The sequence below is a fragment of the Bos indicus x Bos taurus genome, chromosome 19, assembly GCF_003369695.1.
Source record: "Bos indicus x Bos taurus breed Angus x Brahman F1 hybrid chromosome 19, Bos_hybrid_MaternalHap_v2.0, whole genome shotgun sequence".
Classification (NCBI taxonomy): Eukaryota; Metazoa; Chordata; class Mammalia; order Artiodactyla; family Bovidae; genus Bos; species Bos indicus x Bos taurus.
In genome coordinates this window covers 56,937,788-56,963,169 of record NC_040094.1, presented here as the reverse complement: position 1 = coordinate 56,963,169, position 25,382 = coordinate 56,937,788, and the positions used below count along the sequence as shown (strand labels likewise).

Here is a 25,382-nt window from a genome sequence, read left to right as displayed (position 1 = left end):
TGACAAAAAAAAAAAAACATGCCCCAGGGGCACACAACCCAGTCCAGGGTTCAGGGAGGTCAAGGAGGCTCCTTGGAGCATGTGACATCAGCATAAGGCCCTCAAGGATAAGGAGGATAAACCAGGCTGGGTGAGGGTGGGAAGACCCCAAGTAAAGGGACCAGCCTGGTGTAAAAGAGCCCCAGTCGCTGTTTGCAAAAGATGCTGGCTTGAAGCTGCTTGGTTGGGGGAGAGAGGGGGCATTTATGCAAGGTGGGGCCAGAGAAAAAGACCAAGTTGAGGTCATGGAACAACACCAGAGAGTTTAATCACTTAACCAGCAGCACTTGAGAGAGGATGGGGGGTGGGGGGGGGAGTTCAGATTTGTGAAGCAGCTTGTCAAGAACAGCTGTAACCATTCGAGTGTCTCTCCACCTCAGGTGGGTGCTTCCTCTTGAGGGGCATTACTCTTGCTTTAAGAAGGTTTAATTAGCTTGTCTGCAGACACTCAGAGAACCAGTTCTTGCCCAGAGCTCCCTCTGTGCACACGGGGTGAGTGCGCTGGGGAGTTGGGGAGGCTAAGAAGATGCTGGGAAGGCAGACCTGGCCTGGGGCAGCCCAGGGCTCGTCCTAGGTGCCGGCACACAGAGAGGGGGTGCGCGGCGTTGATTGTCGGGTTGTGTGTCTGGGGCTCCTGGTGGCTCCCCAGGGCAGAGGCGATGGCTCCCGGCCCAGGGTCTGGAGGAGAGGGACGGCGGTCCCAGAAGGGGGCTAGGAGGGACCGCCTCCAGCTGGGGGCAACCCGGCCCTCGATCCTGAAGCCCGGAGGGGCAAGGAGGCTCCGCTCCCGGGGCTGGACCGGAGAGAGGCGGGTGGCTCCTCCCCGGCCCCGCCGCCCTGGGTCGGGGAGCAGGGCAGGGCGCTGCGAGAGCCGCAGCCCTTTCCGGGGGGCGGGCCCAGAGGCGGCAGCGCCCGGCTCCTGCCCCGACAGGTGCGCGCCGCGCGCAGGAATGCGGCCGGCCTGATTCACCAGCGCCTCCTTCCTACCTGCCTCCCTCCCCATAAAGCGGTCCCCTCCCCGCCGCCGCCCGCCCTCCCTGCAGCCCGCCCTCCGCACCGTCCCGGCTCGCCCGCGCGCCGCATCTGGAGCCGCCGAGCGGAGACCAGCGCGGGGAGGGCGCGAGTCAGCCCCAAGGTAGGTCCAGCCATCCCCCCGCACTCCGCCCGCCCCTCCAGGGCCCCGAGCCGCCGAGGCTGGGCGCGCTGTAGGAGATCTCCGAGGGGAGAAGCGGAAAGGGAATGCGCACCCCAGCCGCTGGCAGCCCCACGGGGAGCTGATTGGTGGACCGGCGGCTTTTGTTTTCCCAGCTCTTCCTTTCCTAAAGGCCGGCCGCCCAGGGCAGGTGCCCAGCCTGCCCCGGTGTGTCCAGGGGACCCCCGGGGGAAAGGGAACAGGCAGAGCTGGAGAAGGCGCTTGGTTGTCAGACCTCTGGGTGGAGGAGGGCAGCAGGGAGAGAGGTCTGGGCGTCGGGTGGGCACTTGGGAGAAGTGGTGGGCAGGGTCCCGGCGGGTGGCCTACTGGGCTGGACACTTCTCGGGTTCAAAAAGAAGCAGCCACCTAGAGGCAGAAGCCCTCTGATTTAGCTGGGTGGTGCCACCGTCCATCTGGGGTCTGGGGACTCCCTGACTCTCCTCTCCTCCTGGTTGGGCACACGCCTGCCTTGCTCCCAAAGTCAGCTCAGGACACCCTTCCTCCAGGAAGCCCTCCTGACCTCACGGCCCACCACTGTGACCTCCTCTAGGGCCAGCCCCGCCGTCCCCACCCCCTCAGCCCCGGGTGGCCCTGTCTCGTTGTAGGTGGGGGCCTCTAGATGGCTCCTCCTGGGCTCCTTCTCCCCAGTGGCCTGGCCACACCCTGAGCCCAAGGCTGGACTGGGTTGTGGTTGCCTCGGACCACAGCTGGAAGTGAAGGCTGCGGGTCTCTGTCCCGGGGGGCTGAGCGGGTAAAGGAGAGCAGGAGGGACAGTGGGGAAGGGGTATCTGTCTGTCTCCTTGGCCTTGAATCTGCGGGTGATAGAGCAGCAGAGGGGCCAGAGGACAGGGAAGCAGGAGGGAAGAGAGCCGGGGAGGGTGGGTGCGGACGTGCCAAGCGGGGGCTCCCATGGGGTAGGTATCAGGAGAACACTGAGCCCATGTTATGTGGGCCATAGCATGTGTCCAAGAGTATGTATGTCCCAAGCCTGCCAGACTGGGTGTGCCGCTATGTGATAACAGTGGGTGGCAAGCACTCACTTCCGGGTCCGGCTGCTACATAAAAAGGCCCCGCGCCTGGTGGGACCCAGAGTAGCCTGGAGAGTTTGTGTCCCAAGGGCTCTGCCCATGCTGCCACAGTCACGTCTCCCAGGAAGCCCACAGTCCTAACTCTTATGTGAGATCTTATTTTTTCACCCACCAATGACTACTTTGAAAACTTTTTAGGGAGTCCCTTGGTGGTCCAGGGCTTCCCAGGTGGCAAAGTGGTAAAGAGTCCGCCTGCCAATGCAGGAGACACGGGTTCGATCCCTGGGTCAGGAAGATCCCCTGGAAGAGAAGATAGCAACCCACTCCAGTATTCTTGCCTGGAAAACTCCCATAGACAGCGGGGCCTGGCGGGCTGCAGTCTGTGGGGTAGCAAAGAGTCAGACGTGCCTGAGCATGCATGCAGTGGTGATCCAGTGGATAGGAATCGGTGCTCTCACTGTCCGGGCTTGGGTTCAATCCCTGGTCACAGGGAACCAAGGTCCCACAAGTCACTTGGTGTGGCCAAAAACAAAAAAGCTTTTTAGGCAGTTCCCTGGTGGCCCAGTGGTTAAGACTCTGTGTTCCCAATGCAGGGGGCACAGGTTAATTTCCTGCTTGGGGAACTAAAATTTCTCATGCTGCAAGATTCAGCCTTAAAAGAGAAAAAAAAAAACTTTTAAAAACACAAGTTGAGTCAAACACAACACTCTGTGTGCATTGCTGCTGTTTTAGTCTCTGAATATAATGTGAAGGTTAAATGGGGCAGGGGGGCTGCTGCTGCACTGCCCCATCTCATCTGGACAAAGGGGATCAGGCAGTCATTCCCCCACTGGTTCCTATGCAGAGTAAATGGCAATTATGTACGTGACATGCTGGGCACTTGCCCATTGTGTGCCCAGCCTGTGGGCACAGGAGAGTGAGTAAGAGCCCGGCTGGGAAGTGCCTGTACCTGCATGTGTAATGGTGCCCCAGGGAGGCCCGGGGAAGCAGCCAGTATTGTGTAGCCTGTGGGTGTGGTGCCTGTGCCCCAAGGCCGCAGGAAAACCATTTCCCCCCAAGAAGCAGCCCTCCTCAGCTGGCTTGGGGCACCCTTACCCCAGGCCCTTCTTAGAGGCGGGCTCCTCCCCAGCTGACCGCCTGCAGATGTGTTCGAGCTCCTGGTGGCCGCCTCGGAGAGATGGAGGCATGCCCTCCTGCAGCCCCTCGGGTCTCCCCAGAGCCTGGGGTGTGCCTGCCCCACAAGCCAAGGATGAGGGCCAGTAGGCATGGCCTAGTCTTGGGCTGCTGGGTGACTGGCTCTGGAGAAAGTGGCCGGGGCAGTCAGTCTTGCCCTCAGCTCTGCCAGGCCAGGTGCCTCTGGCCAGCCCCTCTCTTCAGCAGGCTGTCCATCTTGAAATGTTCTCAGGGATGTCACTGAGAAGGTCACGAATGACTTGAGATAGTTTAATAGTTGAACCAAAGGGGCCTTCCCTGGATCAGTGGTAAAAGAATCTGCCTGCCAATGCAGGAGACACAGGTTTGATCCCTGATCTGGGAAGATCCCACACGCCGAGGAGGAACTGAGCCTGTGTGCCACACTATTGAGCCTGTGCCTTAGAGCCCGGGACCCCTAAGCAGAGAACCCACCGCAGGGAGAACCCTGAGCACCGCAACTAAGGAGAAGCCCATGGAGCAAGGAAGACCTAGCACAGCCAAAAACAATGAATAAATAAATCGTTTAAAAAAAAACAGTGAAGCAAAGGCAGATGGGGTGTCCTGGGGTGGCTGGCAGTGTGTGTGTGTATGAGTGGGCTGCAGGGGTTTTTAATCCCCCTCCAGGCTAACTTTCGAAAGGGTGACCTGCTCAGGATCCCCCCACTCAACTCGGGCAGGCACAGGTGAGGGGACGCCCTCTGATGGGCCAAGCAGCCATTACAGAACTTAGCTGAGTAGCAAATCATGTCCTCCCTTCCCCAGGCCCCAAATACTGCGGAGGGCCCCCTCCTCCTGGGCTGTATCCCATCACCGAAGGGCAAGTAAGCGGGCCAGGACCCTCTAGGGTGGCCCTGTCCCTGCCAAGCCTGACGCAACCCAGTGGGGTCTGAAAGGCAAGGGTGGAAAAATCCCTGGTCTGCCCTCCGGGGAGCCCAGTACAAAAGGCCTAGCAAATGGGACAAGCTCAGAGCCTAGAGTCCTCAGTGGTGAGAGGGTGGGGACCTCCCTGGCAGGGCGTAGGCCTACAGGGCATCTGGCCGCTCTAGGGATGCCAAGGAAGGGGGCAGAGGAAAAGAGGGATCAGGGGTCCTGGGCCCTACCACTTGTAGGCCAAGTGGCCTCAGAACGTCACTAAAGTTCTCAGAGCCTCAGTCTGTACATCTGTGCAGTGGGAACAGTGGAGCTCTGACGAGGACCCACTGAGCTGACACGTGGACCAGGGTTGTCAGGCATTGTGTGTCAATTGTGGGTGTTTTACAGGAAGAGGAGGATGGCAGGGCCACATCCCAGCCCGTGGACCAGGCTGCTGCTGGCAGCGCTGCTGAGCGTCAGCTTCCCCGGGCACATGGGTGAGTCGGACACACCCCTGCAGCACCCTTCTTGGCGGGGCCTCAACTTTCAAGACACTGCCCTTAAGGTAGCAGGGTGTGGGGGGAGGCTCTCTGTCTTGCCCAGACCCTCACTCAGCCACTCAACAAACAGCCATCACCCACTTCAAGGGCTGCGGAGCCATGATCCTGAGCTGCGTGGCCCAAGGGAAGCGCAACGAGACTTGGTCTAAAGGAGGGAAAAGATATCCACTCAGAGAAGGCAGGCGCTTGCAGGGTGTGCTGAGGCCTGGACAGCGGAGTTGAAAGGTCTTATGGGAATTTGAAGGAGAGGGAGGTGATCATCACCGGCTCTCTGAGTGTGTGCAGTCTGCAAAGGGCTCCTACTGATAGAATAGTGCCTGTCCGTGGACGCCATGGCTGGCAGCTCAAAGCAGTCCGTGGTGGGAACGTTTATACTTTGGAGATCGGTAAATGCTGCGAGTCAGGGCTTCCCTGCCCTCGCCCGAGACACTGCTGAACATTAACAGCGCTCCTTTTCCTGAGTCCAGGGGCCCCGCCCACCAGCGCGAGCGGGTCCTCACTGTGATTTTAACTGAGCAAAACCAGAGGGTATCCCAACCTCTGGGGAAACTGAAGTTTCACCTCCTTTATTTATTAAAAACTCACCATGTGCAGAGCATAGGCTGGGCAGTAGGGACACTGATCAACGAAACACAATCCCAGAGGAGCAGGCAGTGGGGCTGCTTAGGGTGTCCCCGCCAGCAAATGGGCCAGCGCCTCCTTCTCAGCCCCCACCCTCCTTCCCTCCAGACTTGGGTGGAAAGTCCCAGTTTGAGACCTGGCTCTGCAGGTTGCTAACCACATAGCCATTGGCCTCTGTTTCTCCTTCTGTATCTTGGGAGAGAGTCCCTACCTCTTTCAAATGAGGATGCTTAAGGGAAGGGCTTGGCCCTGGGTGAGACCCATCTCAGTGGGCCCACCCCGCTCTGCTCCGCAGCGAACCGCTGCAAGAAGGCCCAGGTGAAGAGCTGTACGGAGTGCATCCGTGTGGACAAGGACTGCGCCTACTGCACGGACGAGGTGTGTTGCTGCCCAGCCCGGCCGCCTCCCCAGCCTGCGCGCCCACCCCTGGGCTCTGGCCAAATCACACTTGCCACACCCTCGGCCCAGCCTCGGGCCAGGTGGGCGTGGGAGAACGGGCAAGGGTTCAGGAAAATCGAGGGGCGTAAATCTGGGGTTAGGACAGCAGCGGGGACCGGCACTGCCCCCTGACCCTGTCTCCTTCTGGCCAGGTGTTCAAGGAACGGCGCTGTAACACCCAGGCCGAGCTGCTGGCTGCCGGCTGCCGGCTGGAGAGCGTGGTGGTCATGGAGAGCAGCTTCGAGATCACGGAGGTGCCTGGGGTCAGGGGTCGGGGGAGGCAAACTCAAGGTTGGCTGCTTATGGGGTGCTATGGGGTCCCCTGGCTGAGCTGAGTGGTCTCCATTAGATCTGGAGAGACCCTCCAGCCAGCTGTCCCCCTCCCTTGGGCGCAGGAAAGGCAGATCGACACCACGCTGCGCCGCAGCCAGGTGTCCCCCCAGGCGCTGCGGGTGCGGCTGCGGCCGGGCGAGGAGCGGCACTTCGAGCTGCAGGTGTTCGAGCCCCTGGAGAGCCCCATGGACCTGTATATCCTCATGGACTTCTCCAACTCCATGTCTGATGATCTGGACAACCTCAAGAAAATGGGGCAGGATCTGGGTATGGAGCGGAAGACTGCGGGGCATGGAGAGGGTGCCCCCCGCCCCCAGCTGCTCAGGAGGCCAGGGCTCAGGCTAGCTATACCTACTCCTCAAGGAAGGACAGGACTTCTGAGCACCCCAAGAACTCCTTCTCACCATTCTCAGAGGAGAGTCCTGGCCAGACCCCCAATAACCATTCAGCAGTACAGATGGAGGGCCCCACTGGGTGGGCCCCAGACCCCCTCTGGTCCTTTTTGGTTTTTTTTGCTGCACCGTGTCATGTGGCTTGTGGGATCTTAATACCCTGACCAGGGGTCAAACCCTTGCCCCTGCAGTGGAAACCCAGAGTCCTAGCCATTGGACCGCCAGGAAATGCCCTCTTCTGATCTTGACAAGGAGGGTCCCAGCTGCTATGAGGCTGTTAAGTCCGAGCTTAACAGATGGCTGGTCCAGCTCCCCACCCACCCCCTCCAACTGGCTGCATGCATGACTCCAGGTCCCCTGAGTCCCATTCCCTTCATCTGTAAATAATGACAGGGCTGCTGTGTGCACGAACTGATGCCAAACATGCAGAGCATTGATGTTAAGTTATTAAGTTATTCTTCCTCTTCCTCCTTCCCAAACTAGCCCCCAACACCTATGTAGATGTGGGGTTCTTGGGACTCAGCTGCCCCTTCTTTTTGTTTTTAAAAAGTTTATTTATTTTTAATAGAAGGATATTGCTTTACAATATTGCATTGGTTTCCGCCATACACCAACATGAATCAGCCATGGGTGTACATATGACCCCCTCCCTCTTGAAGCCCCCTCCACCTCCCACCCATCCCACCCGTCGAGGCTGTCACAGAGCCGCCCGGGGTTGAGGTCCCTGAGCCACGTGGATAATCCCCTCCGGCTTCTCTTTTACACGTGGCAGTGCGTCTGCTTCCCTGCTACTCTCTCCGTTCGTCCCACCCTCAGCTGTCCCCTGTCTTTCCTACTGATGCCCAGCTCAGGTCCTGAGGCAGCTCACCAGTGACTACACAATAGGATTTGGCAAGTTCGTGGACAAAGTCAGCGTCCCTCAGACAGACATGAGGCCTGAGAAGTGAGTGATCGACCGAGTGGACAGTGGTCCTGGCCAGGTGGCCCGCCTCCTCTCCACCCAGGCACTTTGAAAATCTTGGGGTTGCACTGAGCCAAGGGGGTGGTCCGCAAGGACAGTGGGTGCAGGGCATGGGGGTCTTCTTCCCTGACTTTCTCTCTCCCTGACACTCCCCTTCCCACCTTCCCAGGCTGAAGGAACCCTGGCCCAACAGCGACCCCCCCTTCTCCTTCAAGAATGTCATCAGCCTGACGGAAGACGTGGAGGAGTTCCGGAATAAGCTGAAGGGGGAGCGCATCTCAGGCAACCTGGATGCCCCGGAAGGAGGTTTTGATGCCATCCTGCAGACGGCCGTGTGCACCGTGAGTGTTGGGAGGCTCCTTCCGGCCTAGACCAGGGCTGTGTTTCTCTACAAGGTCAAGAGCTGCCCACTGGCCTGCTCTGGTGCCAGGCTGGGGCCCCCATACCCTCAGACAAGCTCAGACCCTCTGGGGGACCCTCAATTCCAATCCAAGTTTAGAGGTGTTGGGGCCTGAGCAGTCTTACCCTGGTTTTGTCTTGGTCACCGAGGCGGACCTGAGCCTCGGCGTTCTGGAATCTTAAGATTGCCCCGAGCCCAAGCTCCCTGCTAATACCCACCTCCAGCTGTGCTAGAGGAGGGCACTTTTTACGTGTGCATCAATTTTTTCATTTAAAAAATAATGCACTGATGTTATAGACAATTTGGAAAACAAAGAACAGAAATTGCCCATAATTCCACCACCACCACAGAGACAGCCAGCTGCTTGCTACCCCGCCAGCGTGCATCACTCCCTTATGTAGTCGAAATCAGTGCATGTTATAGTTCTGCCCTTTTTTCCCCCCGCCTATTGCTTTTATACACACGGTTTCCAAAACCACCCTATGTATTTCTCAAACAAGTGGCCACGCGCTGCTGTCCCTGTTTTAAGTCTTTTGTTGAATGTTCTGTGGTGTCCGTTTTTCTATGCAGTCGAGAGATGCTCGCAGAGTGATTGAGGCCTTGAGGGGACAGCTGGCTGAAACTGGCTCCCATCTTGCATGGTGCCCGCTGTGGGCACAGTCCCTGCGTCCGTTTCCCGCTCCCCATGGCTGGTTTCTGTGTCCCCTTCCAACCCCGGTCATCCTCCCAGCGCTGTTTGTCATGAGCGTTGCTGACGGAGGCTGTGAATCCTGAGTCCTTGCTGAGCGCAGCGTTGGGGCGCGCCTTCACCGTGGCGGTGTGCGGCGCTGTGACGTTGCCGTCAGCAGGCCGCCTGCTCCACAGGCACCCCCTTCTTGCTCTCCCCAGAGTGACATTGGCTGGCGCCCTGACAGCACCCACTTGCTGGTGTTCTCCACCGAGTCAGCCTTCCACTACGAGGCCGACGGGGCCAACGTGCTGGCCGGCATCATGAGGCGTAACGACGAGGAGTGCCACCTGGACCCCACGGGCACCTACACCCAGTACAAGATGCAGGACTACCCGTCGGTGCCCACTCTGGTGCGCCTGCTCGGCCAACACAACATCATCCCCATCTTCGCCGTCACCAACTACTCCTATAGCTACTATGAGGTGAGGGGCTGGGCCTCCCTGGGCCGGGGGAGGGACCCATGGAGCTTCTCAGACACACCCACCCCCACCCTCCTTTCTTTCCTTCCGAAAACTTCAGATGGGCCCTGGTGGGAAGAGGTGGTCATGTGCCCATCCTCCAACCCCACTCCCCAGCAGGCGGGAGCTGAGAGCGTCCCCCACCCGCAAAGTGGGTGAGCCCCAGAGCTCCTGTCTCGATCCAGAGTGATGACGCTCATCAGAGGCTGAGCCCCGGGCCCGACTTTCTCCCCCACAGAGGCTGTCGTCGTATTTCCCCGTCTCTTCACTGGGGGTGCTGCAGGAGGACTCGTCCAACATTGTGGATCTGCTGCAGGAAGCCTTCAACGTGAGGGCCAGTGCGGGCTCCAGGGTCCGAGGGCGGCGGGGGTGGGTGGGAGAGATGGCTGAATGACAGAGGATTGGGAAACAGGATGGAAGAGCAGAAGGGTCTCCTGTGGTCTCTGAGGAGCCCCCCGGGCCTGGTCCCAGGCTCCTGCAGGCTCTGCTCCCATGACCCCCCAGCACCCAGGCCTCCATGCAGATAAGACTGCAGCTCAGGCAGCCAGGCCATGGTGGGGGGGTCTGGGCCCACCTCCCAAGTCATCAATAACCTGCCCCCTTTTAGCGCATCCGCTCCAATCTGGACATCCGGGCCCTGGACAGTCCTCGAGGCCTGCGGACAGAGGTCACCTCTAGGATGTTCCAGAAGACGGACACGGGGTCCTTTTTCATCCGGCGAGGGGAAGTGGTATGCCTCCGTGGGGGCCCCGAGACAGGGGAGGACGGGGACAGCGCCCTGCGGGGTGGGATCTACCCAAACAGAGATCCAGAGCATGGCCTCCCGAGTCAGACAGACCTGGGTTTGAAGCCCCCTGGAGCAGCCTCTTGGCTGAGCTCTGAACCGCCCTTGGCTGAGCTCTGCACTGCCCTTGGCTGGTGCTCAGCTGTAAAGCGGAGATCAGTCAGCATGGAGCCCAGGTTGCCCAGCTGAACGAGCGGGCCAAAGGCAGCCCTGCTTACTGTTGGGCTCTTGTTGTCCTGACTCTGCCTGGAGGAGCGAGTTGGGAGCCCTGAGGAAGGACAGGCAGGGAGCTGGGAGCCAGGGGCCAGACACATTCCTGAAGCTTTAGGGCCAAGAACTTTCAGGTAGAACTGCCATCCCGGCTGGTCCAGCCAGGCCTGCCTCGACTAAAGACGGGGTCCCTGCAGGGCACATACCAAGTGCAGCTCCGGGCCATCGAGGACCTGGACGGGGCTCATGTGTGTCAGCTTCTGGAGGCAGACCAGAAGGGCACCATCCATCTGAAGCCATCCTTCTCCAACGGCCTCCGGATGGACGTGGGCGTCATCTGTGACGTGTGCTCCTGTGAGCTGGTATGACACAGCCCCGCCAAGGGTGTGCGGGCAGGGAGAGGCTGAGCTGACCGCCCGAGGACCCGAGTAACAAAGCAGAGCTCCCTTTTGGGTGTGGCGGCAAGCATCTCCCCCTCTGCCCCACCCACCCCACCATGATTTCATTCCAGCAAAAAGAGGAGCGGTCATCTCGCTGCAACTTCCACGGGGACTTCATGTGCGGACACTGTGTGTGCCACGAGGGCTGGTAAGTGTGGTGGGGGTGAAGCCAGCACCCCGGATGCCAGCAGCTCCCAGTGAAGGGGCCCGCAAGTGCTTGACGCTGGGCATACCATGGAGGCAGGCTGAGGAGGGGGTGGCAGCCAGGCATAGAAAAGGCTGAGAAAGGGGCACATCCAGTTGCTGGATTAAATTCAAAGAACTTTGAAAAACATGGATATGGGAATTCCCTGATGGTCCAGTGGTTAGGACTTAGTGTTCTCATGGCTGGAGCTGTGGGTTCATTCCCTGATCCAGAAACTTAAGATCCTGCAAGCCATCCAGTGCAACACCCCCCAACCCCCCCAAAAAAACCCTGGATAATTCTTGAAAAAAAACCTGGACCAGTCCATTCTGAAGGAGATCAGCCCTGGGATTTCTTTGGAAGGAATGACACTAAAGCTGAAACTCCAGTACTTTGGCCACCTCATGTGAAGAGTTGACTCATTGGAGAAGACTCTGATGCTGGGAGGGATTGGGGGCAGGAGGAGAAGGGGACAACAGAGGATGAGATGGCTGGATGGCATCACTGACTCGATGGACGTGAGTCTCAGTGAGCTCCGGGAGTTGGTGATGGACAGGGAGGCCTGGGGTGCTGCGATTCATGGGGTCGCAAAGAGTCGGACACGATTCATGGGGTCGCAAAGAGTCGGACACGACTGAGCGACTGAACTGAACTGAACTGATATCGGATTATCTCTGGAAAGTCATTTAAGAATCAGGACAGGGTGTTGTGGGTCGGACAGAGCGGGAGGCTGACTTTGCCCTCCATCCCTTTTGAACCTTTACTATCTGAGCCATCCTGGAGAAGGAAATGGCTACCCACTCCAGTATTCTTGCCTGGAAAAATCCCATGGACAGAGGAGCCTGGCGGGCTACAGTCCATGGGGGCACAAAGAGTCGGACACGACTGAGTACACAGCACATTTGAGCCATGGGCCCCTATTCCCTGAGCAGAAGTGAGTCACGAATGAGTGATAGTAAGAGTAAGGGCTTTTCAAGCTTCAAGACATTGAACAGATTTGTTGTGACTTGAGGGGACAGAGGGAGGGTCTCAGGGAACTGAGGCTTGAGTTCAGTTCAACCACTGCTGTCTGCTTAACTTAGACCCATTTAGAGCCTCAGTTTCCTCATCTGTAAAATGGGATGGTGAAGGCCCAGCCTTCTTGCTGGGCAGTGGGGAAGTGACTGGCTCCTCCCGCAGGAGCGGCAAGACCTGTAACTGCTCCACCGGCTCCCAGAGCGACCTGCAGCCCTGCCGGCGGGAGGGCGAGGACAAGGTGTGCTCCGGGCGGGGCGAGTGCCAGTGTGGCCACTGTGTGTGCTATGGCGAAGGCCGCTATGAGGGTCAGTTCTGCGAATACGACAACTTCCAGTGTCCCCGCACCTCCGGGTTCCTCTGCAATGGTGAGCTGCTGACCCAAGTGGGGTGGTACAGGGCTTTGGGGGTGGCCTGGGTGCCCAGCCCACACCCTGCCCCGCTGGTTCTCCCATCAGAGCCCAAGTTGGGAGAGCCACACCAGGAGTCAGAATCCGCATGTGCAGGCCAGATTCCCTGAGCGCCTCCCGCAAGTCCAGCCCCAACCTGGACCTCTCTCCTCCTCCAAAAACTTGATGCCCAAGGCCCCTACCAGCATGACATTACTCTTATGTTTAAGACTCTGGCTCCCCTGAGGTCCTCCAGTCCACGCCCACCTTCTTCTCCACTCTCCCATCCCACCAGGGTGGGTACTACCCAGCTTGGTCTCAGGGATTGGTGCTATAAGGCATGGTGATCTTTCCTCTCTTGGAAGGTGCTACATCTCTGGCAGGCAGGGCCTGGGGTAATGCATCCCACAGGGCCCAACACAGTGTGGGTCCAGGCCAGGGGCCCGTAGGCTGGCCAGATCTTCTGGAACTGGGCAAGGGCCACAGAACCCACAGGGGCCACGTGGAAGGACTGACTGGGCAAATGGAGGAGATTGAATGAAAATCTACTCACCAAATACTTATTAAATCCCAACTGTGTACTAGCCACTGGGGGTCTACTCTTTCCTTCATTCTTGCTTTTATCTGCCTTCTTTTCTCTTTACCTGCCTACCCTACAGTGCACTCAGAGAAATGAAGGGAGAACCCAGGATGTCTGGAGAAAGACAGGTATTTAGCACAGGTGGAGCCATGAGATAGGAAGGGAGGGAGATGCTGCTGGAAAGGAGGCAGGGCCAGAGTGTGAGAGGTTTGGATTCCAGGCCAGGATGTATCCAGTTTTAGTCTAGTCCACACTTTTTCTTAAAGGGCCAGACATTAAATGTTTTCCAGTTTTGTAAGCCAAACCGTTTCTGTCACTACTGCTCAGCTCTGCCCTTGTAGCAGAAAGCAGCTATAGGCAACACAGAAGCAAATGAGTGTGGCTCTGTTTCAGTAACACTTTTGCAAAAGCAGGTGGTGAGCTGGATTTGGCTTGCAGGCTGCAATCAGTCAATAGCAAGGATATTGGACTTTATCCTTTGAGCAAAGGGAGTCATTGGAGGTTTTAATTTCATTTTCTCTTTATATGTTAACCTTGTATCCAGCCACCTTGCTCAACTAACTTATGAAACCTAGCAACTTATCTATAGATTCTTCTTGCTATTTGGGGACATTTCTGATACTGACAAATAATGACAGTTTTTTGTTTTTTACTTTCTAATACGTATGTTTTATTTCTTTTTCTTACCTTATTGCATTGGCCAGGATTCATCAAAGGTTCTTAAATAGGGGAGACATGTGACTGGGTTTGTGTTTTGGGGTGATCACTCCATCTGCAGAGTGGAAGGTAGAGGGCAGAATAGAGCGGGGAAAAATGGAAAGAAGGGAATGCCAGGAAAGAGAGGAAGAGATGGCTCTGCCCATGGCTGGAGACATCCTAGCTCCCGAGGCAGCTCTGCCGGGTGGGCAGCCTGGACTGCAGGTGCAAATGTGCCTCTCCACTCTCGCCTTCCCTTCTTTGCAGACCGGGGACGCTGCTCCATGGGTCAGTGCGTGTGTGAGCCTGGCTGGACAGGCCTGAGCTGTGACTGTCCTCTCAGCAATGCCACCTGCATCGACAGTAACGGGGTGGGCCAGGGCCTGAGGCAGGCAGCAGGGGACGGTGGGCGGGGCCCCCTCGCAGACAGGGATGGGGGCGCAGCTGGCTCACGGGGGCCTCCTCTCACCTCAGGGTCTCTGTAATGGGCGTGGCCACTGCGAGTGTGGCCGCTGCCACTGCAACCAACAGTCGCTCTACACGGACACCGTCTGCGAGATCAACTACTCGGCGGTGAGGCCACACTCGCTGGGTGTGGGCACGGGGACCCATCGCCATGGGAGCTGCCCAGGCAGTGAGGTTGTGGGAGTGGGCCTGGCAGGGGCCACCCAGCACAGTACCCGTCTGCCCCTCCTCTTTGCCCACCCAGATCCACCTGGGCCTCTGTGAGGACCTGCGCTCCTGCGTGCAGTGCCAGGCCTGGGGCACTGGTGAAAAGAAGGGGCGCACGTGCGAGGAGTGCAGCTTCAAGGTCAAGATGGTGGATGAGCTCAAGAAAGGTACGGGGCAGGCAAGAGAACTGGGCAAGGGGAGATCCCTAAGCGGGGTCGCTCATCAGGGGGGCTGTAGAGCTGGGTGGGAGACCTCTAAGGGGGGTCGCTCATCAGGGCGGGGCTGTAGAGCTGGGTGGGAGACCTCTAAGGGGGGTCGCTCATCAGGGCGGGGCTGTAGAGCTGGGTGGGAGACCTCTAAGGGGGGTCGCTCATCAGGGGGGCTGTAGAGCTGGGTGGGAGACCTCTAAGGGGGGTCGCTCATCAGGGCGGGGCTGTAGAGCTGGGTGGGAGACCTCTAAGCGGGGGTCGCTCATCAGGGGGGCTGTAGAGCTGGGTAGGGGGCTTGTAGTCCAAAGTGAGGACAGGCAGAAGAGGGGTTCCATGCCTGGGGAGTGGTCACAGAATTCAGACTGGGCACACAGACCCAGGGAGGGGACGCACAGTCTGGCCAGAGCACCCAGTCCTGGGGAGGGGGCCATGAACATAGCAAAGGCGCAAAAACGGGCCCTGGGGCACACAGCCTGCTTTCCTCTGGGTCAGAAAAATGTTCTAGAAGCCCAGCTCCTGAGTGATGCCCAGGACAGGCACAGATTTGCGGGCTTTGACGGTCCTGGGCAGGGCAGCCCCCACTTCACCGCCCACCGTGTGCACAGTCTGCCGGGAACTCACATTCTTCCCCAGGGAGAGGCCTCCACCCCTCCACCCAGACCCTGTGATGGGCAGGGTAGGCCCCAGAGCAAGGCCGTGGTGAGGGGCGGACCCCTCGCCAGGCCCTGAGGTGCTCCGGGCTGGGGTCGGGTGCCCTGCTGACCATCTGTGTCTACAGCGGAGGAGGTGGTGGAGCACTGCTCCTTCCGGGACGAGGACGACGACTGTACCTACAGTTACACCGTGGAGGGGGACAGCGCCCCTGGGCCCAACAGCACCGTCCTGGTGCAGAGGAGGAAGGGTGAGCTGGCGGGCCGGCAGGGTGGGCCTGGGTGGCCTGTCAGACCCGCATCGGGGGGAGGCACTGGCTCCCTCCTCCTCCTCTCTCCTCCCTAGAATGCCCCCCGGGCACCTTCTGGTGGCTCATCCCCCTGCTCATCTTCCTCCTCCTGTTCCCGGTCCTGCTGCTGCTGCTCTGCTGGAAGTACTGTGCCTGCTGCAAGGTGGGGGCTCCCCTGGTCCCCACCCCACTGGGGTCCCTGTAGGGGGCAGAGGCCAAGGGAACCCACACGTTCTGCCCAGCTCTGGTGCTGTCCCCACCCCAGCCCCTCACCTCTGCCAGCCACCAGTGGCTGGATTCCTGGGAGTCCCTGGCCCGGGGGTCAGCCGCATGCAAAGGGTCACGAGAACCAACAAGAAGGAAGGGCTCTGCCCACCAGGAGCTGGCCGTCTCCCTGGGAAGAAAGACCGGAGACAGGAGAGTGCAGAGCATGGCCTGGCGTGGGATACTGAAGGGGGCAGAGGTGCCCCTACGGCAGCCCCCAGGGTCGTATTCATGCGTGTTACAGGGAGAAAGCGTTCTGTGATCAAACACTTTTGAGAAAGCGGTTTCTCCTCTGCAGGGCTTCTCGGAGCCTTTGAGCTAGCTGTTTGCATAAGGAAACTACATGGGGAAGGAATTCAGTGCTTCCCAAAGGGGTTTGATCACAGAACCTTTTCCTTTCCAGAGTAGATAGCGGGACCAGAGTCCCATGGCATGCATTTTGGGTACCCTCTGCCCCTGTTCGCCTCTGTGCCCACACCCAGGCCCCTGTAACTGCCTGGATATCCCAGTGTCTGGGGAAGGCACTGCTGACCCCTCTGGACCACTGGCGTGGGTGGGAGGCGGTGGCCGGAGGGACTTCCCTGGGCCGGTGCGGCCGTCTCAGCTCTCATCCCCGCCCTCCTTGCCTCCTAGGCCTGCCTGGCCCTTCTCCCTTGCTGCAACCGAGGTACGGGCCTGGCCTCGGCGGGGGCGGTGGACTTCTGACAGCTCCTTCCTTCAGCGGGGGTGGAGGGGAAGCAGGGTGCCAAGTCTGGGACAGAGGCCGGGGACGGTGGAGGTCCCACCTGTGGGGTGTGGTGGGGGAGGGTCTAGGAAGCAGCCCCTCAGCCCCGTACTGAGGCCCAGGTCCCACAGGTCACATGGTGGGCTTCAAGGAAGACCATTACATGCTGCGAGAGAACCTGATGGCCTCGGACCACTTGGACACGCCCTTGCTGCGCAGCGGGAACCTCAAGGGTCGCGACACGGTCCGATGGAAGATCACCAACAACGTGCAGCGGCCGGGCTTCGCCTCGCACGCTGCAGGCATCAACCCCTCAGAGCTGGGTGAGGGCCGGGGCTGGGCACCACGTCTCCTGGCGCTGCCCTTGGGGCCCGGGGCACATTCACACTGCTCCCCGGTCTGGGATCCAGCATTCCTCTTTTCTCTGGGTATCGGGTGCAGGCACAGGGCTGGCCACCTCCTACCCTTCCTGAGGGGTACATGCCCCCGGTGCCCCCCAATCCGAGCCCGGCTTCTGGAGGAGGCTTCTGTGGTGCCCATCATGGCGGGACTGACGACCCCCCTCCTCACCTGCCCTAGTGCCCTACGGACTGTCCCTGCGGCTTGCTCGCCTCTGCACCGAGAACCTGCTGAAGCCTGGCACGCGAGAATGCGACCAGCTGCGCCAGGAGGTGGAGGAGAATGTAAGGAGCCGGTCCCAGGCAGTGGGCACCTCTGGGCCGGGTGCGAGCTGGGTGGCAGGAGGGCAGAGGGAAGCCGCCTTGGGTGGGAAAGAAGGGCTTTCTCGGACACACGTGTGGCCGGGGGGTCCCCTGGGATCTGCCCCACATGAATGCTTCCAGAAGGGTAGAGCCACTGCACATGCCTGTGGCCACACCCCCAGCCATGCCCAGGAGGTCCTCTGGGTGCAGGGGCTCCCCCAGGGCCCCAGCCTCACAGCCCTCCCTTGCCTGGCAGCTGAACGAGGTGTACCGACAAATCACAGGCGCTCACAACCTCCAGCAGACCAAGTTCCGGTGGGTCCTAGGCGCCCGGGGTGGGGTTGGTTGGGGGGGGCGCTGCTCCCATAGCTGATGCCAGGGGATTTCTCCCAAGCAGATAATCCTTGCCCCCTAGGGACCATCTGGCTCACAGTCTTCACTTTGTCCCCCACAGGCAGCAGCCCAACGCCGGGAAAAAGTGAGTCGAAGACACATCCGTGGGCAGTACCAGCCCCAAGTCCCACCTCCCCCATCCCCACCTCCCGCATCCCCACTTCCATCTCCATCATCTCCGCCCCATGGGAGAGGAGGGCTGTCTGGGTCTGTCCTGGGGTAGGACCTTCACTGAACACATACCCATACGAAGCCCTCACCGAGAGCCAGCCCCTGTATGAGAATAAGAAACCCACAGGGAAACGAGCCAACCCAGTCCCTGGCCTCACACGGGCAATAGCTCCCACCCAGTACCAGGGATAGCCGGTGCCCAGAGCCAGCCCTCCTCTGAGGCCAAAGGCCTTGATCCTGGAGGCGCCGCTGGTTACCAACCAGATGGTCCAGTGGGTGACACACTTCTTTCCCAGTTCCCACCCCGAGTCCCAGATCCCCCAGGGAAGAGTGGGGTGGGGTTCAATACCAAGAAGACAAAGCACAGCTCTCACCGGGCACATTACTGTGGGTAAGAACCATTGAGACTGGCACTTTGAGTGTTGACCACCGGTCAGGCCTTGTTCTAAGGACTCGTGTGTGTGGTTATCTTACTCAAGTGGGGATCATTGCTATTCCCATTGTATAGTTGAGGAAACTGAGGATCAGAGAAGTTGAGCAACTTACCCAAGGTTACCTAGCCATTGAGAGAAAGAACCAGGGGAATTCCCTGGTGGTCCAGCAGTTAAAGCTTCCCAGGTGGCTCAGTGGTAAAGAACCTGCCTGCCAGTGCAAAGGACAAAAGACGCGGGTTCAGTCCCTGGGCCTGGAAGATCTCCTGGAGTGGGAATGGCAACCCACTCCAGTATTCTTGTATGGAAAATTCCATGGATGGAGGAACCAGGCGGGCTACGGTCCATGGGGTCACAAAGGGTCAGACACAACGCAGCACGACACAGGAGCAGCAGTTAAGACTCAGGCTTTCGCTGCCAGGGACCAGGTTCAATTTCCATGTGGTTGGGTAAAAAAAAAAAAAGAAAAAATTTAAGATGAAAAGCCAGGATTGCAGCCAGGCAGTCTGGCCTGTCCCCTTGGCATCTTTGCTGCCCCGCCTCTATGTGTGCATCATCAGCCCTTCTGGGAGAGGTGGGCAGGGAGAGGAGCCTCCTCTCACAGATAAGGACCCTGAGGCTGCAGGGGGCGGTGGCAGGGCCAGCCCGGGCCTCTGCGTCTGTCTGGCTCTGAAAAAACCTCTTTTTGCTGCCTGGAATCTTGTGCCCCAATGCAGAGAGGACAGGCAGGAGGGGTGGACAGGGACGCGTGGCAGCCTCCCAGCTGGCCTGACACCCCCCACCCGCCCCGCCCCCAGGCAGGACCACACCATTGTGGACACTGTGCTGATGGCTCCCCGCTCGGCCAAGCAGGCCCTGCTGAAGCTGACGGAGAAGCACGTGGAGCAGGGGGCCTTCCATGAGCTCAAGGTGGCCCCCGGCTATTACACGCTCACCGCAGACCAGGGTAGGTGGGCAGGCTCCCTGTGCTCCTCCTCCTCAGCTCCCACCCCCATGCGGCCCCCTGACGCCTGTCTGACGGCTCCCCACCAGATGCCCGGGGCATGGTGGAATTCCAGGAGGGTGTGGAGCTGGTGGATGTGCGGGTGCCTTTGTTTATCCGGCCCGAGGACGACGACGAGAAGCAGCTGTTGGTGGAGGCCATCGACGTGCCTGTGGGCACCGCCACCCTCGGACGTCGCCTGGTCAATATCACCATCATCAAGGAGCAAGGTCGGTCAGGATGGGGGCCAAAGGGGACTCTGGGACCCTTGTCTCTCCTCAATCCAAGTGGAAGTGGGACCTGGCCATGTGGCCTAGGCAAGCGACTCAACCTCTGAGCCTTGGTTTCTTCATCTGCATAATGGGTATCAGGCTCTTTTGAGGGGGTTGTGGCTGTACCTCTCTCATAAGTGCTCAGTGTGGGGCTTCTCTTATCATCACCAGAGGGTACTGAGTTCTCCTAGAGCCGTCCCACAATCCTCTCCTTGTCCTGTGGCCTTTGAACTTGAGACTGAATGGGTCCCCAGGATGCCAGGACATCAGAGCAAGAAGGGACCTGGGGCTTTTTCTGCCCAGGCCTACCTAGAGGGCAGGCAAGGCGTCACACCACCGTCACCTACCTTGCCTTCCCTGCTAGTTCCTCGGGGAACCTGGACTTGTTCATAACCATCCTTCCAGCGTCCGGAGGGCCTGTTCTGGTCGCTGACCCCTCCTCCCCACTTGCCGCAGGACTTAGGCCTGCTCTTCCCCGGCCCTCGGTCTCAGCCCTCATCTCTGGTCTTGCCGCTGCCTGGCCTCCCTTCTCTGCCCCAAACCTTCCAGGATGTCAGCTGGACACTGTTCCAGCCTTGTCAACTTTTCCTGGAAGACTTTCCCAGCACCTCTGTCCACCCTCCCTAGAGAGCAGAGGGGTGAGGGTGATAAGCAGACTCCTGAAGTCTGGACCGGGCTGGGCCAGAGGGAGGGCAGGGGCTGAGAGGGGGACTGTGGTCAAGACCCCTGACCAGCGCCTGGCTCCTTGCAGCCAGCGGGATCGTGTCCTTTGAGCAGCCCGAGTACTTGGTCAGCAGCGGGGAGCACGTTGCCCGCATCCCCGTGGTCCGACGCATCCTGGACAGCGGCAAATCACAGGTCTCCTACCGCACACAGGATAACACCGCCAAGGCCAACCGGGTGAGTCCTTGCCACGAGGTCAGGCACATCCCAAGGGCCCAGTGGGGGCTGGACACAGCGGCATCCTGGGTCTCTGGATGCTGGTGGTGCCACAGGCTGGCCTCCCAAGGACACGTTTCCCCTGCCACCCTGCAGCAGGGGCATCAGTTCAGTTCAGTTGCTCAGTCGTGTCTGACTCCTTGCAACCCCATGGACTGCAGCACCCCAGACCACCCTGTCCATCACCAACTCCCGGAGCTTACACAAACTCATGTCCATTGAGTCGGTGATGCCATCCAGCCATCTCATCTTCTGCGTCCCCTTCTCCTCCCGGCTACAGTCTTTCCCAGCATCAGGGTCTTTTCAAATGAGTTGGGAAGATCTCCTGGAGAAGGAAGTTTCCTCCTCTTGCCTGGAAAACCCCATGGACAGAGGAGCTTCGTGGGCTACAGTCCATGGGGTGGCAAAGAGTCGGACACGATTGAGCGATTTCACTTTCACTTTCACCAAAAAGGCCAGTGATGCCCTGAATAAGGCCTCATCATGTCCAGACCATCCGTGTCCCCCTTGCAACATTCCAGGATCCACCCGGACACTCTTCAAAGAAATAGACTGCCCCCTCTGCCATGGCCCAGGGACTCTGGCCTTGTTGACGGGGGATCACAGGCCTTATGTCCCCAGGCTGTCATTGCCAGGCAGGCCCTCTGTCAGCCAGGCCATAGGACCAATCCTTCAGGGCAGGGAGGGCCGCGTGGTGGGCTGGTGTCAACTTTATCACTTTTTCACAACTTAATCACTCTCAGACAACAGCCATGTCCCTGCTTAGTTTGGCTTATATGTCTGTTTTTCTAAATTAATTACCAACGTTTTGTGTATTTTGATTTTTTTGGCCATGCTGTGTGGCTTGTGGGATCTTAGTCCCCCAACCAGGGATCAAACCTGGACCCAGGGACCTGGCAGTGAAATTGCAGAGTCCTAACCACTGGACTGCCAGGGAATTCCCTATTACCATTACCAATTTTTTTTTAATTAATTTTTTTATTGGCATTCAGTTGATTTACCATATTGCTTTTCTGCTGTACAGCTAAGTGAATCAGTTAAACATAGACATATATCTATCCACTCTTTTTTAGATTCTGTTCCCAGATAGGTCATTACAGAGTACTGAGTAGAGTTCCCTGTGCTATACCATAGATTCTTATTAGTTATCTATTTTATACCTATTACCAACATTTTAAAATAGAAATATTCATATAAAACTTCACTGGACTTTCCTCTTGGACCAGTGGTTGCGATGCTGCGCTTTCACTGCAGGGGGCATGGGTTTGATCCTGGTCTGGGGAAGTTCCATGTGCCACAGAGTGTGGCCCAAAATTAAAAACGAAACAAAAAAACTTCACTCAAAAAGTAATAAAGGTTAGTCGCACTGGCCTGCAGACCCACTTGGCAATCATGAGAGCAAGTGTGCGCACACACCCTATTCTTTATTTATTTTTATAGGTAGGAATAGTTCTTATTACTGCTCTAATGCTCCCAGCAAAAATTCCAAAAAGGAATTTGTACAACCATAACGTCACTGAAAGTGAAAAAGTGAAAGTGTTAAGTCGCTCAGTCATGTCCGACTCTTTGCGGCCCATGGACTGCAGCCCACCAGGCTCCTCTGTCCATGGAAGTTTTCCAGGCAAGAATACTGGAGTGGGTTGCCTTTCCTTCCTCCAGACGATCTTTCCCACCCAGGGATCAAACCTGAGTCTCCTGCATTGCAGGCAGATTCTTTACCATCTGAGCCACTAGGGAAGCCCTTTATAAGGATCCTTTGGTAGTGAACTATGTTTTTTTAACATTTTTAAATATTTCTCAACTTTTTATTTTGAAAAACTTCAAACCTACAGCAGAATGGAAAGACTAATAAAATTAGCACCCATTGTTGATAGTTGCTTTCTCTTTTTCTATACAAATGTATACATGTATGTATATACAGATATATGCCTGGGGGTATAGCTCAGTGGTAGAGCGCATGCTTAGCATGCATGAGGCCCTGGGTTCAATCCCCAGTACCTCCATCCTTACATTTTTGGGCTTCCCTGGTGGCTCGGACTGCTAGCAAAGAATCTGAATGTTAGCTTACAGCGCCACCTAGTGGAATTATGTGAAAAGGCTTCCCCCTACACGCTGCAATCTATCTGCCCCATATAGGTACACATTAATCCCAAGACATTCAGGAAAAAGCTCTAGGGCATTGAAAAATAAAAACTGGAGGTAATAGAAGCACCCCACCCAGGAGGCAGGGCCAGGGGGCTGGTGGGATTCAGACTTCAGAGCCGCAGGGCGGGGAACAGTTCCTCCCTCCTAGGTGAGGCCTGCAAATCTCAGCTCCCCTGGCTGAGTGCCTGCCTGTGTGGGACCCCCCTGTATCTGCATCCTTGTCTCTCTGTACTTTGGTTCAAATCCCAGCTCCACCACAACTACCTGTGTGAACTTGGGCATCTTTCTTTACCTCTGTGTGCCTCAGTTACCTGATCTGTAAAATGGGGACAGTAATATCTCTACCTCACTCTGCCCTGAGGAAGAAACGAGCTAATATCTGTAAAGTACTTGATGCAAAAGAGGTGCTGTATAAACAGGAGCCATTCCGTGTCCACGTGGGAGAGTCTGCGTGAGGGTCTCTGCACTGGCTGTCGGGTGGGGGTGGAGCGTGTGGCCCTGGCTCATCTCCCAGGCCTGCTCCAACTCTGACCCCTTCCCATTCCTAGGACTACATCCCCATGGAGGGTGAGCTGCTGTTCCAACCTGGGGAGACCTGGAAGGAGCTGCAGGTGAAGCTCCTGGAGCTGCAGGAGATGGACTCCCTTCTGCGGGGCCCCCAGACCCGCCGCTTCTACATCCAACTCAGCAACCCCAAGTTCGGGGCCCGCCTGGGCCAGCCCCAGTGTGCCACTGTCATCATTGGGGACCGAGGTAGCCGGAGCCTGGGGTCAGGTTAAGCAGGTGGGGAGGGAGGGCTGGGGCTTCTTGACAGTCTCAGCCGTAAAAATACAGAAAGCTCAGTTACATTTGAATCTCAGATAAATAACAACTCAACTTGTAGTATACGTATATCCCATATGCTATCTGGGATATACTTATTCTTAAAAAGTATCTTCGTGTGAAATTCCAGTTTAACTAGGCATCTTGTATTTATCTGGCAACCCTGCTCTCAATCAGAGAGACCGGGGTCATGTGCCCACAGGCCTGCCGCTGGCTGGGAATCCCACCATTAGGCCTTAGCCTTTGACTTCAGCCTTAGTTTAAGCTAAATGCAAGTGTTTCAGAAGGGGTGAAACACTTCTTATGGGCCCTTAGCTTCCGGTATAGTGGGGCCTGTGAGCCCACCCTGGAGGGGAGGTTTGCCAAAAGGATGGGGGCATAGGAGGAGTCTTGGGGTAGGGGAGAGAGGAAGGGCGTTGGGAAGAGAAAATGTTCTCTGTGGGACACACCTTGGCTGCCAAAGGGACAAAGAGAGCAAGCCCTTATCCCTCTGGAGACCCTCCTGGGTCCCCCTGGAGCAGGGGGAAGGTTCGGTTCAGTTCAGTTCAGTCGCTCAGTCATGTCAGACTCTTTGTGACCCCATGGACCGCAGCACGCCAGGCCTCCCTGTCCATCACCAACTCCCGGAGTTTACTCAAACTCATGTCCATTGAGTTGGTGATGCCATCTAACCATCTCATCCTCTGTTATCCCCTTCTCCTCCCGCCTTCAATCTTTCCCAGCATCAGGGTCTTTTCCAATGAGTCAGTTCTTCTCATCAGGTGGCCAAAGTATTGGAGTTTCAGCTTCAACATCAGTCCTTCCAATGAACATTCAGGACTGATTTCCTTTAGGATGGACTGGTTGGATCTCCTTGCAGTCCAAGGGACTCTCAAGAGTCTTCTCCAACACCACAGTTCAAAAGCGTCAATACTTACGGGACTCAGCTTTCTTTATAGTCCAACTCTCACACCCATACGTCTGATGTGATGTGAGGGGGAAGGAGTCTTGGTGTTTAACTGGGCGTCTGGTGCCCCCTGGTGGTGCAGATGGGTTCCTGTCCCCTCAAAGCCAGAGAGGAGTCTCTGCTGACTGCCTTGCCCCGGCTTGACCCCCTGCAGACGAGCTGGACCGGAATGTAATGAACCAGACCGTGTCATCACCCCCACCACCCCGGGGTGACCTAGGTGCCCCACAGAACCCCAATGCCAAGGCTGCTGGGTCCCGGAAGATCCACTTCAACTGGCTGCCTCCTCCTGGCAAGCCGACAGGGTACCGGGTAAGGTGGGGGGCGACGAAGGGGGTGGATGGGAGGCCGGGCATATGCTGCAGAGGTGGGCCTGCTGAGGCCAGAGAGGGCCCCAGGGAGAGGAGAGGACGTGCTTGGCCTCAGTGGGTGGGGAACCCCCATCGGCCCCTGGGGGAGGAAGAAGTCCCTGGAATGTGGCCCCCAGAACCCAGAAACACCTGTGCCCTATGCCAGCCCTGCTGAGTGCGCCTGGCAGGGCACTCAATCCCTCCACGTCTGTGTGCCCACGGGACTGTAAGGGCAGGGCTCAGCGGAGGGATGGTGGGCTCTGCCAGCTGCTCCCCGCTGACCAGCCCCACCCTGGGCACAGGTGAAATATTGGATCCAGGGTGACTCCGAGTCTGAAGCCCACCTGCTTGACAGCAAGGTGCCCTCAGTGGAGCTCACCAACCTGTACCCATATTGTGACTACGAGATGAAGGTGTGCGCCTACGGGGCGCAGGGCGAGGGCCCCTACAGCTCCCCGGTGTCCTGTCGCACCCACCAGGAAGGTGAGGCCTCACCACATCCATCCCTGGCCACCCTGATGCCAGCCTGCCCAGCCCTGGCCCCGCCCAGAACTCTGCCCTCTTGTCCGATGTTGACAGCGCTCTTCCTGCACCCTCTCTGCCCCACCCAGTGCCCAGCGAGCCCGGGCGTCTGGCCTTCAACGTCGTCTCCTCCACCGTGACCCAGCTGAGCTGGGCCGAGCCGGCTGAGACCAACGGCGAGATCACAGCCTACGAGGTCTGCTACGGCCTGGTCAATGAGGACAACCGTAAGGACCCGCCCTCCTCTTCTGCCCCCAGGGAGGGAAGGGGGTGGAGAACGGGAGGAGGTCACGGAGTCCAGGTCAGTGGATGAGACCCCACTCTGTTTGCCTGGGGGCATCATTAGGTTTGTGGTCAGGTTTGGGATTTCTTTGGAAGGAATGATGCTAAAGCTGAAACTCCAG

General features: G+C 58.0%; 1 protein-coding gene and 1 non-coding gene across 5 annotated transcripts in view; both read left to right on the top strand.

The window, feature by feature from the left end:
* Nucleotides 1-949: 949 nt before the first annotated feature.
* ITGB4 (integrin subunit beta 4) overlaps nucleotides 950-25,382 on the top strand; it is a 32,443-nt gene continuing 8,010 nt past the window's right edge. The window contains exons 1-30 of one of the 4 annotated variants that reach the window (XM_027518704.1): nucleotides 950-1,174; nucleotides 4,714-4,802; nucleotides 5,782-5,864; nucleotides 6,077-6,178; nucleotides 6,320-6,524; nucleotides 7,496-7,592; nucleotides 7,780-7,951; nucleotides 8,899-9,162; nucleotides 9,437-9,526; nucleotides 9,806-9,928; nucleotides 10,390-10,554; nucleotides 10,704-10,780; nucleotides 11,996-12,198; nucleotides 13,763-13,866; nucleotides 13,970-14,068; nucleotides 14,205-14,334; nucleotides 15,155-15,277; nucleotides 15,373-15,479; nucleotides 16,214-16,247; nucleotides 16,436-16,627; nucleotides 16,884-16,987; nucleotides 17,262-17,320; nucleotides 17,460-17,483; nucleotides 18,798-18,946; nucleotides 19,033-19,212; nucleotides 20,006-20,154; nucleotides 22,887-23,091; nucleotides 24,261-24,418; nucleotides 24,759-24,939; nucleotides 25,068-25,205. In XM_027518704.1, the coding sequence (XP_027374505.1) occupies nucleotides 4,724-4,802; nucleotides 5,782-5,864; nucleotides 6,077-6,178; nucleotides 6,320-6,524; nucleotides 7,496-7,592; nucleotides 7,780-7,951; nucleotides 8,899-9,162; nucleotides 9,437-9,526; nucleotides 9,806-9,928; nucleotides 10,390-10,554; nucleotides 10,704-10,780; nucleotides 11,996-12,198; nucleotides 13,763-13,866; nucleotides 13,970-14,068; nucleotides 14,205-14,334; nucleotides 15,155-15,277; nucleotides 15,373-15,479; nucleotides 16,214-16,247; nucleotides 16,436-16,627; nucleotides 16,884-16,987; nucleotides 17,262-17,320; nucleotides 17,460-17,483; nucleotides 18,798-18,946; nucleotides 19,033-19,212; nucleotides 20,006-20,154; nucleotides 22,887-23,091; nucleotides 24,261-24,418; nucleotides 24,759-24,939; nucleotides 25,068-25,205 (3,796 nt within the window). In that variant the 5' untranslated portion in view covers nucleotides 950-1,174; nucleotides 4,714-4,723. The remainder of the gene's footprint in view (nucleotides 1,175-4,713; nucleotides 4,803-5,781; nucleotides 5,865-6,076; nucleotides 6,179-6,319; nucleotides 6,525-7,495; nucleotides 7,593-7,779; nucleotides 7,952-8,898; nucleotides 9,163-9,436; nucleotides 9,527-9,805; nucleotides 9,929-10,389; nucleotides 10,555-10,703; nucleotides 10,781-11,995; nucleotides 12,199-13,762; nucleotides 13,867-13,969; nucleotides 14,069-14,204; nucleotides 14,335-15,154; nucleotides 15,278-15,372; nucleotides 15,480-16,213; nucleotides 16,248-16,435; nucleotides 16,628-16,883; nucleotides 16,988-17,261; nucleotides 17,321-17,459; nucleotides 17,484-18,797; nucleotides 18,947-19,032; nucleotides 19,213-20,005; nucleotides 20,155-22,886; nucleotides 23,092-24,260; nucleotides 24,419-24,758; nucleotides 24,940-25,067; nucleotides 25,206-25,382) is intronic. The other 3 variants (XM_027518706.1, XM_027518707.1, XM_027518708.1) reach the window with 3 other exon arrangements.
* On the top strand, nucleotides 22,125-22,196 carry TRNAA-AGC. Its single transcript has one exon. It is a non-coding gene; the product is annotated as a tRNA-Ala (tRNA).